Source organism: Argiope bruennichi, chromosome 4 (genome assembly GCF_947563725.1).
Source record: "Argiope bruennichi chromosome 4, qqArgBrue1.1, whole genome shotgun sequence".
In the NCBI taxonomy this organism is placed as follows: Eukaryota; Metazoa; Arthropoda; class Arachnida; order Araneae; family Araneidae; genus Argiope; species Argiope bruennichi.
This window is the reverse complement of record NC_079154.1, coordinates 143,484,045-143,504,907: the sequence shown is the minus strand read 5'-3', so window position 1 is coordinate 143,504,907 and position 20,863 is coordinate 143,484,045. Positions and strand designations below refer to the sequence as shown.

General features: G+C 34.6%; 1 protein-coding gene across 1 annotated transcript in view; it reads left to right on the top strand.

Moving 5' to 3' along the window:
• The first annotated feature begins 5,408 nt into the window (after positions 1 to 5,408).
• LOC129965447 (arrestin domain-containing protein 4-like) overlaps positions 5,409 to 20,863 on the top strand; it is a 94,943-nt gene continuing 79,488 nt past the window's right edge. The window contains exon 1 of the mRNA XM_056079317.1: positions 5,409 to 6,655. Within this exon, the coding sequence (XP_055935292.1) occupies positions 6,481 to 6,655 (175 nt within the window). The 5' untranslated portion in view covers positions 5,409 to 6,480. The remainder of the gene's footprint in view (positions 6,656 to 20,863) is intronic.

Below are 20,863 nucleotides of genomic sequence, written 5' to 3'. Positions count from 1 at the left end.
TTCACGAAGAACGTTAATTACGAATCCGAAAATTTTTATTCCAAATTACGGTGCATAAGACGATTGGACAAGAAAGCTTCCCTAAGTGGCTATGAGAACTTGTGGCAACGAATGAGAAGCAGAGCGAATATGCGAATTATTACAGCTTGGTGTACGTTATCAGCTGAAGGCATCTTTGGGCCAATTTTTTTAATCGAAAATGTCACCGGTGAAATTTATTTTGTGTATTGAATGTGTCATCCTATTCTTAGACAAGATTAAGTCATTACTGGTTTATGCAAGATGGTGCTAGACCTCACCGCACTCAACGAAACTCTTAGCGGAACATTTTCACGATAGAATGAGCGGGTTGGATTCCATTCCAAAAACCGGCAATGTTACACCTTACTCCCCGGATCTTAACATGAGCGACTTCTTTTATGGAAAAGTCTGAAAGACGCAGGGCATCTTACATAGCCCTGGACATTGGACGACCTGAGAGCAGCAATTGAAACCGAGGTCAAGGAAATTGGAACAGATGTTTTGCAGAAAACAATTGCGACTTCTCCCTATCTTTTTTGTTCGAACAGCCGACATTTCGAAAATCTGTTGTATTGAAAATTTTCAGCAAACATTGATTTTCACTTGGGGTTTTTTTTTTCTACTTCTCATTTCTTGAAGTTTTCATAACATAAGCATTAGACTATGGCGCTATATTCGGGGATCCCATACGTTGTACATCAAAATACTCGTTTTGACGTGTTCGAATCTGTAAATATTAGACCCTGCATACCTTTTGGGATATCTTGTAATAAGAAAGATTTTAGAATTATAAAATAGTATAACGAATAACTTGAAAATGGTAGTTAGGAATGTTACTAGAATAAAGTTCCGAAATTAATTAAATCAATACTTGATTTTGACTTGAATAAATTTGACTGCGCGGCCCTCTGTCATCAAATGAAAGTATAAAACTAAAACCCTTTCTACAACTACTAAAAATTTTCAAGAGATGAGGGGCTTCTTGGCGACTACCAACTTTGTCTATGTAATAATCCTGACCTTCTACCTAATATTGAAACCTACTCATCATGGAAAAATAAATCTAATCTTCATATCCTGGTCATAACGATAATAAAATTTAAAAAGAGATGAAAAATTCGTAACAACAAGAATAAAGACAAGCTGAAATATTCGTGCGATCGGTTTTGAGCTTCTTTTCAACAAGGAAATATATTGTTTCAAAATACGTTTAAAATATTTCAAAAAATTTATTAAATATAGAAAGAAAAATCATATAGTAAAAAATTTAATATCATTAAAAATATACTTTTATGAATTTTAAGATGTTCTAAAAACTATTTTTCTACTATAAAATTTTTGAAAATTTTCACGAAAAAATCAATATTTGTCTTAATTTTTCATTAATTAAAATTCTAATTAAAATCTGGTTTGTACAGAGCCAACACATACAGACAGATACAAACGGATTGAAGCTTTCTCCTTGTGTTTTAACATCAAAATTTAGTTAAAATACCAATAGATTTTACCGCCAAATACTCTTGCCAACAGATGACATGTTTTTTAGCAAACCTAGACTAATCACTCTTATCCCCCCTTTTTTTTAAAGAGTTACGCGTGATTCATTGGACTTTTATGACCGGTACGGATATGTCCGTACGGATGAGTCCTAAGACCTCACCAGCCACGGTACAGTCCCTCCCGTCCTCACTAGGTGGTAGCTGTCGCCATCCCATTTGCGTACTGGACAGAGATTTAAGAACCAACTATCATTCCAGAAGAGCCTCATCCAGACATCTGAGCCCCCCCCCCCATACAGCGGGATGGTCAAGTTAAATGAAAGTGAAAACAATAATAATAAAAAAATTGCGATTATTAGTGCATCTTCATAATATCCAAAAACGGATCTTGGTCAAAATATCTTTAGTCTCAAAATAAACGAAGAACAGGTCTTATCCGTTATATTCAACCACTTGCCTTATAATTTCAGTATTACGTGATTCCAAAAACTATAAAAATATTTCGTTATATTTCGTTGCTAATGAAAAACTTTGCTTTAAAATATTTCCAACTGTATCTGGAAATAAATGAAAAGAGATGATAATTTAAAATGGCTTTTAGATTTTAAACAAATGCATTCACAAAATTTTCTATTTGTAACGTCTTTATTACATGTCATTCTTTGTTTACATTATTTCTCTAAATTTATCGAAGAATGACATGAAACAAATTGTGTTTAGATTAAAAATACTTTAAAGGAATAAATATCCTGAATACATAGTTAAATATACGTACAATTTTTCACTTTTTTGTTTTATTTGACTTGTAAGAATGGAGTTTTAGCGTCGATTTTTTCGACAATTTCCTGTGAAAAAGTTTCATAATTTTGACAATTATGTGTTTTCAAATCCAATGCCCGATTTTAATATTTTAAAAATTTAACTAACTGTTAATCGATCATATTAATTAAATTTTGATTTCACAGCACTGACAGGACATAATTGTGAATTAAAAAAATTATTTCAAGATGATGATTTCACATTTATAAAAATAAATTTTAAAACAAAACGAAAAAATTAGAAAATGATTTACAAATTTCTATTTAAATAGGCTGATTTTGATTTAATCCGCCAAAAGGAAGGGGCTTTGCGCCAATATTTCAGTGCTGGTTACAATCCAGATAATCTTATGGAATTTTCATCACCTTATAGAAATTGTGTCTAAATATGTGTTGTTTTCTATGCAAGTCTTTCAAACTTTAACAAATCTATCATTTTCTCTTCATATTTGGCATATTTTTGATAATATTGCTGTAATGTTTTATGTTCCACGTAAAGTCTTCTATTTCCCTCATTTTTTAGAAGAATTGATCAAATTCACTCTCGAATAAAAATAAAGAAACAAAGAATAATATATTTAAAAAAAATATTTTTATTAAAAAGAGCAAGGTATCTATGAATTGTTACCTTTGAAAACGAAGATGATGTCATTGTCATGCTGTATCCTTTTTCTGATATTTAAATGCCATCAGAATTTTCTAAGCACGATACAGATGAATTGCTTTGAAGGATAAACTATTAATTTATTTTTCTGAACTTTTTTAGTATCATTAATTTAGTTATTTAATTAATTTAATTAATTAATTTAGTATTTTAATCATTATTAAATAGTTGTGTTATTTTTAATGTTTTTGGGCAGTGAATGTAAAAAAAAATATGGCTTTTCTAATCGAAATTTTGTTTCGGAAGTCTCCTTTAATAACTTTTGGGTTGGAAGAATTCACATGCTACTTTGAACTTAAAAGAAGCATCCATCACATTATACACATATATATCCGAGTGAGTGACCCACGACCGGGGCATCAGGAGCTATTAGACGATTTTCATAATTTTATTTATATGCTTTCATTTAATTTGATAAGTCGCGACAGAATTCGAAGGCAGTTATCACCTGGATTGAGAAATATACTTCTAAAAGTATAATGCTTAAAATTTTGCAGGGATTCAATATTCGTTTAATGCTACTGCTTTATCTGAAAAGGGGGGGGGAAGCTAAACAAAGAATCAGATTTATTTATCTTTGACAGTTTATTAAAACAAAATTTAGCATCGAAGGACTAAAATAATTTTGGTACCAGTGAAAAACGAATATCCAGTTAAGAGTGCTAAAATTATGAGCTAGAAGTCAGACTTCTGCCCTCGGGTGCTCAGGGGTCTTTACCCTCAGAAGCTACTGTACCCCCTTTCCGTTGTAACGCGGATGCGACATCTTCATCAGAGTGCTGAAATTTCAGGATATTTGTATCCCGTTTGCTTCTTCTTATTTATGCGACATGTTCGAATCTTCTTATTTTTGCATTGCTGTCATAAAGGGTAGTTGAAATCAATTTAATTCCAGAAAATTCATCCGTTCTACTAATTATTAAATTCAATAAAATTTGTTCAATATGATTTTATCGAGCCTAAAATGCATTTAATTTGATTTTAGTAATCAGTAGAATGGATGAATTTATTGATCACTACCCATTTTCTGGAATTAAATTGATTTCAACTACCTTTTATGACGGGATTATTTTTTTTACAATGAGTTTTTTTTCATTGCATTTATTTTTTTTTACAATGAGTTTTTTTTCATTACATTTATTTTTTTACAATGGGTTTTTATAAGTATGGTTCTAAAAGTGGTGGTACAAAAGTGGTGATTATTTTGTGAAAAATATTGCATAGGATGCCTAGAAGAGATCTTACTTTTCGAAGAAGTTTTATCTGGAAATCGAAAAAGGCCATCCATCACTGGTATATGGTGTTGAACGATTATACATATTCTTACCTTTTCCGTAATTTTTAAAACTATTTTAAAGAATTCGATCAGATATCTTCATTAAATAACCGAAAACCTTTTATCTTATTCTTGTAGAATTTCTATTTCAATTAAAATTTATTTGGTCCTAACATCGTTGATTCTTAATCCATGGAACATCTCCATCTTTCTTTAGAATAACGAGGAATGCTGAAAAGAATGTAAAGGAACTTATTGCATTTCATCTAACTATACAAAACAATTTGGACGATGAAAATCGACAACAACATTTGTGGATTTATTCAAAAGAACTGTATTTGTAATTAATAAAAAACATTCTTAGTTTTCATTCAGTTTTTAGATGTGAAGATGTTAAAAAAAATTTCAGTTATTAAGATTCAATAGAACTTGAGAATTTTCTCAATAAGAGGTTGCGTCAATTGATAATGTTGTCAGATCAACATCCTATAAACCAATAATTGAATTTATTAAAAAATAATAAAATGACAGATGATTCGAAATAAGTGATTTTTGATTAATTGCAAACTATTATTAATTTGCAAAAGATCAAAATGTCATATAAAAATGTAAATTTATACTAAATGATTTCTTTAATCCATCTAAAGTACAATTTCCTTTTTAAATCGACTAACAGTATTATAAAAGTAACTGTTCCAAAAAAATGAAATAATTTTTATAATTGATGGTGAGTTTTTCTTTGGGCTCTATTCTAAATCTCTAACAAGGTCCTTGTTTATTGTCACTGGGGCACTGCCTGCAATCTTTCTTGTTTCAACGGATTAATAAAGCGTGGGAAGTATGAGAGATTCAAGAAATGCCACCTCTCTATCGGAATATTAATCTGTTTTCTAGAATGTGAGTTGATCTTTTGAGAGAAGGCTAGACGATTTTTGCTCAAAGGTTTGAATAACAAATAGTATGTTTCACCTCAGCTATTCGCTTCAGGATCCCGACATTTAATTGTTCTTGACCCATTGCTTCATCGAATAAGGTTGCATTTCTCCCCACCCCCTCCTCATCCTTTAACCGCTATGCGATGATACGAGTTGAAGTGTTTCATTGTTCCACACACTCCATTTGAAAATCGTCCTCTTCCGCGAGCAAATTTTCTTCTTGGCGGGGTCGTCGCATGAGGCCGGGTCATCGCTTTCGAACGCCCGAGTGGGATATTTCGCCTGCAGCTCATCTCAGGCGAGCAAACGACTTCTCGAGCATACCGGAACCAGTCTTCCACTGGCTGACCTCGCTCTTGCGGTGGCCACTGACTTCGTTCCTCCTGGAGGTGCCAAACGATTTCGGATCGGGCTGGTTCCCAGATTGAACCGGGCGGTGCAACAGAGCAGAAAGGGGATCGGCGAAAGTCTGCTCAAGTTCGATTTCGTTTTGGGAGACAACAATGATGATTGACAAAGTGATTACGGCGAGTTGCAGCGAAGCAGACTCCATTGATGAGTTCTTTCCTTCTTCTGTTTCCGTGCGACTTTGATGAATTGCTTACAAACTGCTGTTGTTTGGCTGGAGCTTTTAGATACTAAAATTTCTTGATGACATGTGGTAAAATTGGATTACTTTGATAAATATTATTTTTATTTCACAAAATAACTTTCGAATTAAAGCCTGGGAGAATGATCTTTTGCATGGAAAAATTCTTTACACAACACTGATTGAATAACTATGTTTGCAAAAAACTATTTTTTTCTTCATTTGCAATCGTCAAAAGTGTTGCTATTATGCTCACTCACCGTAAATTTTTGAACCCAGAAAATAGACCAGTTGAATAATTTCAACCGAGAGTAAAGTTACTTCTTTGCAAACTTTTGAGACCTAAGAATTGAGTTGCTCACCAGATAAAAGAATCTATTCCTTATTTATTATATAAGACATAATTTTAAGCGCTTAATTCCATTAGATGAACAATTAAAAATTCTATAAATTCTAAATTAAAATTCTATTTTACTTAGTTTTTGAACTACATATGTTGCGTATTTATTAGATCCAAGCCTGAATGATTTAAATCCTCGTTTTTGTGCTACAGAAGACTAAAAAATTAAACTCAATAATAAAAATCCTACTCGAGTATTATACTGTGATCAGCTTGTGAAAGTGACATCGTGCAGAGGGTCCGTGCCAACAGACAGTTGATTGTTCCTGTAGGACAACATGTGGTACAGTGCGACAAGTGGTCATGTGCGAACGGAGGCGACGTCCGGCAGGACTAACAAGAAGTTGAAGAAGTTCATTATCGTCCTGGATAACGAGACGCTGCTCTATTTGCCGGGCTCCTTTTTATCCGGGAGTGTTTTGGTCGAGTTGGAGAATGATACGCCGGTGCTCGGTGAGCTCTTATCTATTTCTGAGAAATATTTTATTGTACTAAATTTTTTTTTGGTCAGATATTTGTAAGTCAAAACAAAATCGTAGAATTTCGTAGAATTTAAATACAGTTAATCGTAGAATCGTAGAATTTAATTACAGTAACAGATTAGAATTATAAGGAATCTAAAATTTTAATAATTTAATTTAATTTTTCTGCAGTTTGTAATATAAGATATTGAAAGATAATATGGTCTCTTGGTGTTTTGAGTCCCACTTTTTCTAAAGATTAAAGTTCTGCAGTCTGTAAAAGAAAGTTATTATGATGCTATGGCAGTGCCTCTTATCGAATTAACATTTCACGAGGATGCAGAAATTTGTATACGCAAAAGTTTTCCTTCTCATTTTTATCTTTTTTACTCTCGTGGTGCTTTAATTGAATGCCTTTTTTAACCCGATATTATTTTTACTGCTCTTCAATAAGATCTAATATATTTTCTTAGAATACTTATTGTTCTTGCATGAATCATAAGAGCTAAGCTAGCGAATGAGAAATAAGATAACTAGTAGCCATAGCAAGTGAATCCTATTTTTCCATTCAAAATTTTCAATCTTATAAGGCTTTATTTAGTGTGTTTTTAGTGATATTTTCACATTTTGATGTTTTAAATTCCTTCAATTTTTTTTTTTTAATTTTCGTCTTTTTTTTTTTTTTTTTACACTTTAAGTATTTTAAATAAAAATAAATAGTTTCTCTTCATAAAAATAATGAGATCTTGCCTTTTTACCATTCATTTTATTTTTTTAATGAAAAAAAAGTAGAAACAGATTTATTGAGAAAAATAGGAAAATGGCTAAATTGTCTTCCTTATTTATATTACCCATAAAAAATGTTGCCATGCGAAATGTTTAATTTAAAAAGGAAAATGAAAAGCAAAGACAATTTTAAGACAATTTTATTTGAAGAGAGCCGCGCGTTTTTCTTTTTATTGAAAATCACTGCAGTCATCACAATTTTAGCTTGAAATGACAGCGACCGTATTGCTCTTGTTTTAATTATCTTGAAATGTTTTGAAATTCTTTTTTTAGGGTACTCACTGCAACATTGTTTTGATATCGTATTGTTTTCAACATCTCGTGCTTTTATGTTTTACTTTTGGTCCATAAATATTTGTTGAGAGAATATTTTCGTATTTTTAGTACGATGATACGCGGTAAAGGCGTGCCTCTAAAAACCTCTTTATCCCAAATTTTTTTCATAATTCATTATTAAACTTATTATACACTCTTAAAAGGAATTTTTTCCTTTAAATTCACTATCAGAAGTTTCCGCCATATACAAAAAAATTTAAATAAAATCTGCCGACATAATTAAAATATGTGAACATAATTAGGCTGCATTATGAATGGGAATGCTGAACTATACAATGTGCCACAACTTTAATAAAATGAGGCTTCTCGTATTTCAAACAAAAATTATGATTGCTTAGACAATGCTGAAAAAATGAATAATTATTTTTGTCTCTTTAAGACTCCAAAAAAATTTTTGTTTTCAATTTTATTTTAAGATTAAAAATTTTTTGGCCGCTGAAGATTTCCTATTTTTCTCAATAAATCAGTTTCTATTGAGGTATTCATATAAAAACAAAATATTTAGAGAAGATTCACTGGCACTTTTGAAAGAGTGTCAAATGAAACTCAATAGTTTTTTCGATAATTATAAGATTAAAAGGTTCATTGGCGAGCTCAAAATGAAAACGACTGCAAGCATATCCAGATTTCTTCTTCCACAGAAAGATTGCGGCCTAATTCATCTACTGGAAAGCTATTATAGAATCTTTTAGCTTTTCCCCCCAAATAATCTACATCTTTTTTTTTTGGGGGGGGGGGTAAAAAGGGGAAACGTTTAATTTAACACTGAAACAATTTAGTAGCTGTATTAACAGAACTAACCAGTATGATCCTTAAAATTTTGCATCAGAAAATGAAAAAAGAAATCTAATTTTTACTAGAAACTTTTTACTACTTGAGGAAACGCATTTTTACTAGAAATAAATCAAAGTATTTGAAAAAACAATATTATTTTTTTGTACAAAACTATAAATAATTAGATACTGGCAAATTGTTTTATTAGATATATTTGTAGAGACTGATAATTTAAAACAACTGTAAGTAAAACAATCGGTTCTTGATGCTCAACAAGCAAATCATCTTTTTAATTTATGTTGTTATTTTCGATTTATATAAATTTAAATTCGCAAATGGAGGCCTTCCTTTAAACATATATGCTCATTAATTTGATGTTAATTTATTGGCCCTTTGGTCCTGTTATGCCAAAATAATATTGTTAGTTGAAATGAACTAGTTATTTTTTAAAGTATACGGGATTGTTCTAAATTCATGCGAAGACGGGTGAAGCACTTAGAAGCAAATCATTTTTACAACAAGGTTTGTGTTTACTTATCTTATGAACGATTTCTACAAGGGCTTTTTGCTAGCCAATGAGTGAAAGAAAAGAACGGCATGGAACACAAATTTAAAATAATACAAAGGGATGTGAATGAAGACTTTTAAACAATTGTTGCTACTTTAAATGCCTAAAGATTTGCTGTTGGTCCTCGTTCCACTTACCAGAGAATTTTTCATGGTGCCTTGCTACTTGTAATGTTTCTACTTTTGCTGCTTTGTTGTCGTGTTATCATATTCTATCATATCTGTTCTATAGGCCCTTCTTATCTTGATGTGTCCGCTTCTTCTATTTAGATTGTTCCCAAAGATCCTCTCCGTAGGGGTCATCCAATGCATTTGCGATTTCTAATGAAACTGACTTGTTTCCTTATGTTTTGTCCAGCCATAAAGTTCGTCGCATGGCTTTTAGAATCATCCTATATAAAAAGATGAAAAATGTGGAAAGATAAAAAGCGCATTGGAAGGTGGCTATTTTTCTGATTTGCAAATGCTGAATCCTCCTGAAATAGCTTAATCAGGTTGCCCCCCCCTCGCAGATTGCAAAATTTAGCACATACTTATTCACACCCTGGTGTTTGATGAATGCATCGATCGATGTGTGAATGTGAACATTCGATCGATTTGAGGCGTCGGATTTTGAAAACCACCGGTGCAAAATTGATTTGGGTTTCTTGCTTCAACCATAAATTCTTAGTAAACTTGGCTTTTTAGACAAATAGATAGACCCTTTCAAAGTTTTGAGGAAAGAGGCAAGCGCCCGTGATGCTTGTGCGATAAATCACCATTTTCCATATACAAACATGTATCTAATATCTTCTCTGGGAAGATGAACAGTGTGGGAAGCTTGGTCTCAATCATTTACTCTGTGCTGTTTATCTGATGGTCTCGCTGATTTCGTAAGCGCTGATTTAACGTACTTGTTGTAATCACATACAAGTAGCGCAACAACCGTAAAATTGTCAGCAGTTTTAACAGTTCTGATGTGTTTATAGTATTAAAAAAATTAAGCATATGTACACTATAAAAGTAAGTTTATAATTTTTTAGAAGAAACTTGCATTTTCCCATTGATATATATATATTAAATGATAAATGCTAAGCGCTTATGTTAGAAACACTAGTTATGAACAACGTCTTGCGCGACATGGATAATTCTTACTTTGCATGGGATAAAGGATAAATGCATAAAAGCATGAAATGAAGAACAAAGCAGAATGATTATCCTCATCAGTATAGTTCATGTTATTTATATTTTGTAAGAAATTTCTCGATATTCAGCATTTATTTATTGAATAACATTCATTTGCAAGTACTTTATTATAGTGAAACTTGCATCATGTCCGAATATCAGTGACTTAGTGGGAGAAAATCCCCATTGTAATATTTTTACATTTCTGAAAACAATTGGATTTTATCATCATATTTAAATAGCAAATCTTTTTACACTTTTTACCTTGTTTACTATAGTGAACACTTCGTATTTTAAAATTTGCATTTGAGTTTTACTTATTCACCGTGCCATTAGACCAGTAACTTCTACCATACTATTGGCGCAGCATGGCCAAATCTGGTCCTTGCGCCAAAAAATCCCAAACTAACTAACTAACTAACTACCTATAGTGAAACTTGTTCAAAGCCAGGGGGGGGGGGAGACTACGATAAAAATAGGATTTATCCGAAAATTGCTACTAATAAAGAAACTGGATTTAGAGATAAATCCAGTTTCCAGCAAGAAGATCACAGGACAATTTTATCTAAAAATAGCAATCTTTGATGTTGCAGATTTATTGTTTAATTAAAAAAAGTTAAAAATGCATAATTAATTTTTGGACAATAATAAGTAAATTAAATAAATAACAACAGATATAACTAAACAATTTTAATAACTTAAAAATAATTTCAATAAATAAGTAAGTTATTTCAACAAACAAATAGCATGTTCCACTTTGAATAAAAATAAACAGTGCTGTTCTTACAGCTTCATATTTTTACAACATAATGCATTTTTTTTTTATAAAGGAGAAACATTTGATTGTTTAATGAGGTATAAAAGATATAGCAGTGTCATTCTCGGGTGATTTAGGGACTTTAAAAGGGCCACGCTTCATGAGATGTTTCATTGCTAAACCATTGCATCTGATAACTTCAGAAACGTGTGATGTAGGATACTTCCCGCGTGTGTTTGGTTACACCTGCAAAAAGGGGATTTCGTTTCTAACTTAAATAAGACTTTACGCCCTCAAATGCTTCAATAAACAGCTTGGCTTAATAAAGAAAAATCTCTATCTTCGGCACTGCGGTTCGATTCAGGACAAACTCTAGGATTTGGGAAAACAGAATCAACACCTTCTCTAATAGAGCCTTACTTTTCTTCTTCCTAATCCGGAGAAAATGTCTGCAGAGAAGAAATTCCCTTCGCCTCCCCTTGAATTCGCGAAGCGTTTTCGCACCGCTTTAGGAGGAAAAGAAGCAACCTGACGGCTAAAAATAAGCTCATTTTCTTTGTGTCAAACCTTTTCTTGACGTCATGCCGAATATTTTTTTCGGTTTGCAAGGGAGGGTGACCGGTAGTAAAGGCGCACAGGACGACACAGTGTGTGGAAGTTTATTTTTCTGTTGCATTTCGTGAGACAGTATTGCGGCAGGAGTTTTAGAGAATTCGCATCTCCCAAACTGTTCCAATATCACTTTGTTCAATTTAATTGGATTGACATCCCATTTTAAAGCAACGTGAGAGCTATTTTACTTTGTTATTCTGAACTCTGGCAAAATGAACTGAAGCAGCACCCCTACTTCTAACTTCCAATCCACACTAAGGGAGAACATTCGATTTTTATTCGATTTGTATTTTGCATTTTATTACACATATATAGAACATAACACATGGCACATATATAAACATAAGGGGAGCCGCGAGTACAGCGAATAGTTTTTGTTGTAAAATTAAGAGTAAATGTTTTTAAAAAATATCATAACAAACGAATCAAGCTTAAAATATTACTTTGATACAATGTTTCAGTCGAATCCCATTTTTTTAAAATGGTTTGTCCATCATTTAAAAATTTGATTTTAGAATGTGGACATTGACATTTCTTTTAAAATGTTCTGGATACACTCTCTGCTGTTACAATGTTACTGTCGGATAGGGTTTATTCACTTCGCATTCGAAACGCGATATGATTATGTTCTCCCACTAATGTGTCGAGGAAAAGAGAATATGCTGAATTCGACGGCTTTCTCATCATCTGATCAAGGTTGAAAGTGACCAGATTCATCCGAAAATTTCTCTTGTGGAACTTCAAAACTGGATGTTAATCTAATGAAGGCACACTAAGAATTTCCAGTTACATTCCGTACGAACGGGAGATTTGCATCCGAATTCATCTCATTTTGCCTTTCTGAGTATAATTGACGGTCTTGTCAAAATGTGATTAGCAAATCTGTGTCTTTGGCGCCCTGCTCAGCTCAGAAGCTGGATTTAATTAGCTCTGATAGGTGAACCCACGTCGCTTCGTCAGAATGAATGTTACGAAGCCCTGTGTGTTTTTATTCACTTCGGATTTGGGAAATGACGTGATTAACGGAGGTGCTCGATTTGTGCGACACATTAAATTCCGGCGCTGCAATTTACAAATCGTTGAGATTCGAGCAAATATTGTTCACGCAGCTGTTCCAATGAAGTTGAAAATATTTTTTTAAAGCATTTTTGAGGGGAAAAAACTTAAAAAATGTCGTCTACTATGTTTCTTAATTTACTTCTTTCTAAAAATTTTGTCCATTGATAGATAAAGAAGTGAAGAAGAAAAGCGTTTAGCAGTGTAAGTTAAAAAAAATCAAGTGCCATTTAATATGCCATTAAATATGCCAATTTCAACTTTTGGCATATTTAATGGCACCAATCAAGTGCTGTTAAATATGCCAAAAGTATCAAGTGGCAAACATGAAAAGTGCTTGGTGTTCCTAGAGTAGAAGGAGAAAAAAAAAAAAAAAGCAAGAAATTTAAATGAAAGCAAGCAATTTTAAACTCCCTATTGAAATTTTCCTTCAGGAAAGAAAGAGTGGAAGCTATTGATATGATGTGACTGTGGGAAAAATGATACGTTGACAGTAAGAGATGCACGCCACTCAGGAACCATTTCGAAACACCGTCTTTTAGGTTTGATTATTCTCTTAAAAACTGTTTATTACACTCCCCGCAACGACTCGTCAGAACTCAGTCATGCTAAAATCTTTTTCCATCTGGAAAATAAATAATGTTTATGACTGTGTCCGTAAGCAGTTGAATATGTGGGGTGGGGAAAGGAAAGTTTGCTGCTAAAAAAGGAATTTCTCATTTTTTTTAAATAAAATAATTAATGATGTGCCTTTAACATTTGAATACGCAAGAGCTTGTGGGAGAAATAGCATTCAGCTTTTTTGGACAGAAAGAAAATAATGAACTCAGCTGGAAAACCACAGATTAGAACCTACGCACATGTGCAAAAAGAAAGTGTAATAAAGGCGATGAAAAGTCGTGGTTTATGATAAAATAGAACAGAAATATTTGGACATGGAGAAACTGCAATAACTTGGCATCATTTAACTCTACAGTCCAAAATTTTTGCTTTCCCAATACAATACCAAGAAGTAAATAATTTCTAATTACACATATTTTTCTCTAAAATTAAAGTTTTGGTATTAGTTATTTCAAAGGTAGAAATGAATGAATCCGGTATGGAGAATACTACACGGTTCGTCAACAATTAAGATGCTTTTAAGTCTCAAACGCGGTTTAGTTACATATTTGGCGAGAAAATCTCTGGCAACGTGATACTTTCATTATGATATTAACAAAGGAAAAACATATACGTAAATGATTTAGGAAAAGAATAAAACTGAAATTATTTTCAAGCCGTGGTGGCCCGGTAGTAAGGTCTCGACCTCGGAAGCGGAAGAGACCCCCGAAGAACCGTTGTATAATAAACATTAAATTCGTTGGGGCCGAGTGTCTTCCCCCCTGGTGTGGTGTGGAAATTAGGAGAGGGGGCAAGCTAGCTCAGGTGTCATCCTCATCATCTGACCGCGGTGCGTAATTACTAGATCCGTTCCAAAATAGCCCTAACATTGCTTTAAAACTGAACATTAATATAGTTGGACTGAACTGAGCTAATTTTTTTCCCTATAATAATGATAGAGGCAACTGTTTCAAACTATAAAAATTTAATTGAAATTAAACTAATTTATTGAAAAGCTAATTTTTTAAATTTAAAGACAGTATACATATTTCTGGTGCAGTAATACGTTTTGAAGTTATTCCGTAAACACATTAACATTTAAAGTAACTTTTAATAAATCAAAATTCTTACTAAAACTCCAAAAATGCCTTTCTAGATTCACTCTTACTATGGCACTCTTTGTTCATAGCATCACTCTTATTGCGACCGAATTTCCATTGGATCGTTGTAGAGATTTCGTGAGTAGCGCTCACACACAGAGGAAGGATGGTAAACATAGTCGGAAGTAGGGACTGAAAAGCAACTTCTCTACGTATCTGCACCTATCGAAACAGTTTCACTGCAAAAGTTGTTCTTCACGATGAGCTCTCGTTCGCTTAATTCGGTTTAATTATTTATACTCAGTCGCAAATAAGTTTCGGGTCGTCGCAGTCCTGAAATCGCTACCAAACATCGCAGCGAGTGTGCAATCAGAATGATTGACGAGATTCAGTTGATAACTTTGAAAATATTAAAATACTGCATTGAACGCATATCGCAGCGCACAGTTTCAAATCTTCAGTCGGCCAGGAAGTGAGCGAATATCAAACTAAAGACTGATATTTTTATAAACATAAATAGTTTAATAAAACTGCGTACAACAGAAGTACTCAACGCCTTGTCATTCAAACCCTGCATGAATTGTAGAATCCGGGAATGCCCCGATAAACCACTCTACTAACAATTCCTCTCGGAAATCTGACACTTCCGAAGGACGATTCCTCATTTTCATTCCGAATCATTGCGTGCATGCGTCCAATTTTTGACTTTTGAAAATCGCAAAAAAAAAAAAAAAAAAAAAAAAAGATTAATCATGTTTTTGGAAACCTAAACTTTTAGTACGGAGCATCGTAATATAATGATATTTTAATTTAGATTTTGTCTACTTTTATTTTATTTTAAAAATTTAATGTTTTTTTTTATTTATTTGTTCTCCAAGTACACAAAGAGAAAGTATTTTAATTGTCGAAAAATTCAAGCTCGAGATTTTGTCTGCATTTTAGACTTTTCTGAGTCCGAAAAGCAAATTTTTGGCATTATGTCTGCCTGTCTGTGAACTCCATAACTCAAAAAAGTTTTAAGCTTGATGGATGAAATTTAGTACATGTTCTTTACACAAAATTTGTGGATTATTAGAAGAATTCCTTTCCTATTTTTTGGCTGTTCGAAGGTAAATTAACACGATAATTACAAAACGAAGAAATTTAGATGGATAAGATTTGGCGCGCACATATAATATCTAAAATATAAATATGTATCAAATTTGGAACCAAATATGCCAAAGAGTATCCGCCAGAGAGATACGACATCCGTAATGGTAACTAAAAAAATTAACGGCGTAAAAATTTTAAATTTCTTTTGTGATTTTGTGTCTGTCAATTGTATTTGTCAAAAATTGATATAAATTGATCGGAAAAAAGGCGTTCAAAGTGTACAATAGGTTTTCTTTAGTTTCTGCATCGCTCTCATCCCACCGCTAAAGCCCTTCAGGGGCGCATCTTTTTAGGCGCGACGGCCTTCACGATCCCTAGGTTCCATAGTGATCTTGTCTGTCTGCCCTATTCCTCTCCTCTCAGTCTTTTGCTTTGTGCTGTCTTGCTTCCTTCCCTCGACGGCAAGCGAGAGGACTCTCCATGAGAAACTGTTGCCGTTCTGTTTGTTTCTTGCTTTTCATGGACAGTCAAAAACCCCACGTGTTGGCTGTGCGTAGCCCTAATTAGATGGGCGGTGCAGTGTGGTCATCGGTGTATCAATCGACCGGTATCTAGCCAACTGAGTGGTTAGTCTGCTAGGGATGAAGCAAAGAGATCACTTCTTGGGCTTGATGTTAAGAGTGGTCACTGTCCCTGGGGGTGACTCCCAGCGTATAGGTACCGATTAGAATTATGGTAAGTGCCGAGGCTGGTAATATCTAAAGCTGGTGGCTGCCATCCCTTGTTGGTAGGTGCTGCCGTCGGACCTGAATCCTTATTAATGTCTCATGGGCGCCAAAACCAAATCTCCCTTCAATGGGCATCACAAAGTGCCTAATCTAATCACCGATCTTAAACATTTTGATCGCTTTTTATAACAAAACGAATCTCTGATAAAAGCGAAGCTTTTAATTCTGTATCGCCTTTTATTGAGCAGAAGTCTATCACTGCAACCATTGGTGAAGTCACTGCCACACGTAAAATACGTTCTGGTGACTTGTTGATCCAAGTCTACACCAAAAAGCAAGCACAGCAAATAATGAAATCGAAAGCTTTAACTAACATCCCTGTAATCGTTGCCTCTCATACATCGTTGAATTTTTCCAAGGGAGTAATCACATGTGGTGAATTGTTCAATTTTGCCCTTGAGGAGATCACTGAGGAATCGAAACATCAAGGAGTAACCCACGTAGCCAAATTACCATTAGGCGGGATGAGCAATTCCTTCCCACAAAGCATTATATCCTTATATTTCATAGACCAACAATCCTAGAATTCATATAGGCTGAATATATTGAACTACCGATCCGGTAATATATCCCACACCCTTTGAAATGTATTAAATGCCAGCGTTTCAGCCACTCAAAGGTTAATTGCCACGGGACACCAGCACGCGCCCGCTGTGCAGGAAAAGACCACGATATTGAACAGTATAACGCTCCCGAAAAGTGCGAGAACTATGGAGGTTGTCATGCATCGTTTTTTCGAGCATGCGAATGCTGTAAAGTTGTAAAGCAAATAACTTTTCTTAAATTTAAAGAATGTATTTCTTATCCTGAAGCAAGACAATAAGTGTTATCTCAGACACCCAAACCTGGTGTGAGTTATGCTTCCGTTGTAAACTGTAAATGTACTATAACTGTAAACTGTAAGTGTACAAGTTGTGTGAAATATAACTCCCAAACTAACACTATCGAAAAATCTTCTGATTTTGAGGTAGAAAATGCAGCATCAAGTGCACCTAAAACTAACAAATCAGTCCGTCTAAATTAAAATCTAATTCTCACTTAAGCTAAAGCTTTCAAAACGGAGACTCTAGCCAAAAGAACGAAGATCAAATTAAAGAGATCTACAGCAGGAAATTCGGTCGCTTCGAGACTTGCGACGAAAGGCAATGTACATAAGGATTTAGCGCTCATTTTTGGCGCACTTAAAAATTTCGATTCTATTTCTCTTCATTCCTTTGACGAGGAGGATGAATTACAAATGCTAACTCTTGAGAACATTTGCTTTAATAAACTCGATACTTCTGTTTCTAATGGGCACTTTCATTTCTTGGAACTGTCGTGGTCTCCAGTCCAAAATTGTTGGCACAAAGCATGTTATTAATCGGTTCCATCCTGCTTGTTTCGCTTGTCAGGAAACATTCCTGAAACATAACATTGCTGTGAAAATCTGTACCTATAACTGTGCTCGGAAAGATGCTATACTGGAAATAATCCCCCTGGTAGTGTTTTCATCTTAACTTCCAACCTCTACCCGAGTTCTCATTTAAATTTACAAACTTCTTTGCAAACTGTAGCCGTTTAAGTCCATATACGGACCCTTGTTACCGTTTGTAGTATTTATTTGCCACCACATGCTGTCATTAACCAACATGAACTTAATAGTTTAGTGGACCGAGTAGCTTTCCTTTTTTGCTTTTGTAGCTAACCTTAATGCCCTTAATGCTCTTTGTACGGGTTCGGAAAGTACAATTTCTTGTGGGCAAACAGTTTATCTCCGATAATTCTCTCTGTCTGCTTAATCATGGCAAGAAAACCTTTTTCCATGAACCCACACGTACATTTCGCAGTCTAAACCTGGCTATTTGCTCTCCCGCTCTTTTGCCGTTGCTCAGTTTTACAGTGATCTCTATGATAGTGATTACTTCCCGTTATTGGTCTCCTGCGCTGTTAAAGGCGGCACGACTTCTTGTCCCAAGCGTTTCCTATTCCAGCGGGGCGATTGAACTGCTTTCATGCAACAGATAGTAATTCCGGAGAATATGGTCAGAACGACTAATATGACAGAGGCAGCACAAAATGTTGTTGGCTGTTTAATTGACACTGCGAACAATACCATCCCCAAAACCTCCCTACATATAAAGAAATTCCCAAGACCGTGGTGGAATGACGCTTGCAGCGACATTCATCATGAACAAAAAAAGCAGTGAAATATTTTCCGTAGATATCCCACAAAAGAGAATTTAATTGCTTTTAAACCTGCCAGAGCTACTGCTTGTCGTATTCACTGGCAAAGTCAGAGAGAGTCTTGGATTAAGTTAATTTCTTCCATCACAGCCTTTACTTCTATGAAACTATTCTGGAAGACTGTCAAGGCAGCTAATGGAATTTACAAAGAATTTTCCATTCCTGTTCTGGATACAGAAAATGAAATGGCATCTGCCCCATTAGATGTCACCAATGCTCTCTGATATATATTTGCACAAGTTTCTGCTCTAATTCGTATAAGCCTCCATTTGTAGAAATTAAGAATAGTGCACAACGGAAACCGTTGTGTTTTTCTACTCGAAAATGCCTTCTTACAATTCGGAATTTAGGATGCACGATCTGCTTTATCGAAGATTTACGAAACCAGTCTTGATCCTGATGGAATGACGTATAACCATTTTCTGCCACTTCACTTTCCAATCTGTTATTTAATCGCATTTTTATTGAACAGAAGTTTCCTTCGCAATGGCATGACGCTATTATGATTCCAAACCTCAAACCTGACAAGGACTCTCTGCACAATAGGCCTATTGCACTCACAGTTGCCTACGCAAGACGCTTGAGAGCAGGGTTAATGCCCGTCTTATATTTGAACTGGAGAGGAAATAATGCATCCCTCTGCTGCAGAGTGGTTTTCGTCGCTCAACTTTTGATAGTATTGTCTTACTCGAAACTCAAATTCGCAATGCCATCGAAATCATCTGGTGTCTATCTTTTTCGACATAGGAAAGGCCTATGACCATATCTGACGGTTTGGTATTCTCTCTACACTTGCAAAGTGAGGATTTAAAGGAAATTTGCCCATGTTTTTAAAACACTTTATATCGATGTGCGCATTTCGTGTTCGGGTTGGTAAATTATATTCCAGTCCTTTTATTTAAGCTGAGGGTGTTCCACAAGGAGGCACCCTCAGTGTAACACTTTTTATCCTTCATTTTAGTCAATGTTTTACCCTCATCTATTCAAGCTACGTTATGTGATCTTCGGTTCTCCTGCCAAGGGAGCAACATGAACTTGATTGAGCGGCAATTGCAAGTTATTAATAAACTGGTAAATTGTGTGAAGAAAACGGGCATACGAATTCTCCAGAGAAAAGTCAATGCGTTCACTTTTGAAGGAAACGGGGAATTCATTTGGATCCTGCAAATGTACAATATTAGGAATGTCGCAATTCCTGTAGGGGATGAATTTGCATTTTTGGGAATAATATTTGACAGTAAGCTCATTTTCTTTCCGCATGTTCTACATCTGCGGAAGAAGTATGACAGGTCATTAAACATTCTCAAAGTACTTTTTAGAATCTCTTTGGGTGCAGACCGCACTTCCATGCTCCGAATTTATTAAGCAATAGTTTCATCCCGTACAGACTATGAATGTATGGTGTATGACATTGCGCGTTCTACCATATTACGCAGATTTGACACCATTCTGCTTTGCGAATTTGCTCAGGAGCATTTCGCACCTTGCCAGTGATTAGTCTTTATGTTCTCTATCATTATATACCACTTGGTTTACGACGTTAAAAAGTATCTTCCCAGTACTACCTTCGAGGTTTGTATGTTCCGAAGCACCCCTTGTCCTCTATGACATTTCTGGTTAATCTTCGGCGATTTCTTCCATTTTGTGAGAGAGCTAAATCTCTCCTTCATGATTCTGAGCTCCATGGTAAGGTGATCCTGACTAGTGATCTGTTTTTCTTTCTTGTGTGGAATATTCCTGAGTTTTGCTTTTTAAATCCCTTCTCTAGTTTTGAGAAGCAGAGTACCTGCTCCTATTGTCTACCAGAATCTGTTTAATTCTCATCGCTGTCAGTATTTGCATTACTTAAAATTTTTTACGGGTGGTTCTGAGTCAGACGATCATGTTGGTTGCGATATCGTTTTTGATACCGATACATTCAGTTATCGTCTAGATACATTGCTATCTGTTCTATCTGCTGAATTATTAGCAATTTTTTATGCTCTTCAGAGGATTTCATTCTCTTTCAGCTTAAATTTTGTATCTATATTGACAGCATGAGCTCATTGAAAGTACTTTCTAATACTCAAAATCAGATTCATCCGGTTGCCTTGGAAATCCTGGGTCTTCTAAGGATTCAACAGAACAGGGGGTTTTAGATACTATTTAGTTGGATTCCGGGTCATGTCCGAATCATCGGCAATGAACTCGCGGATAATGCTGCAAAGAATGCGTCTTTGCTTTTTCATTGATTGGATTGGATTGGATTGTTAGTTTTAATGGCACAAGAGCCAAAATAGGCTATACTGCGCCATACATATGGTCAATAAGAAAATTAAAATTGTATAAAAAGCTCAAAGAGCGAA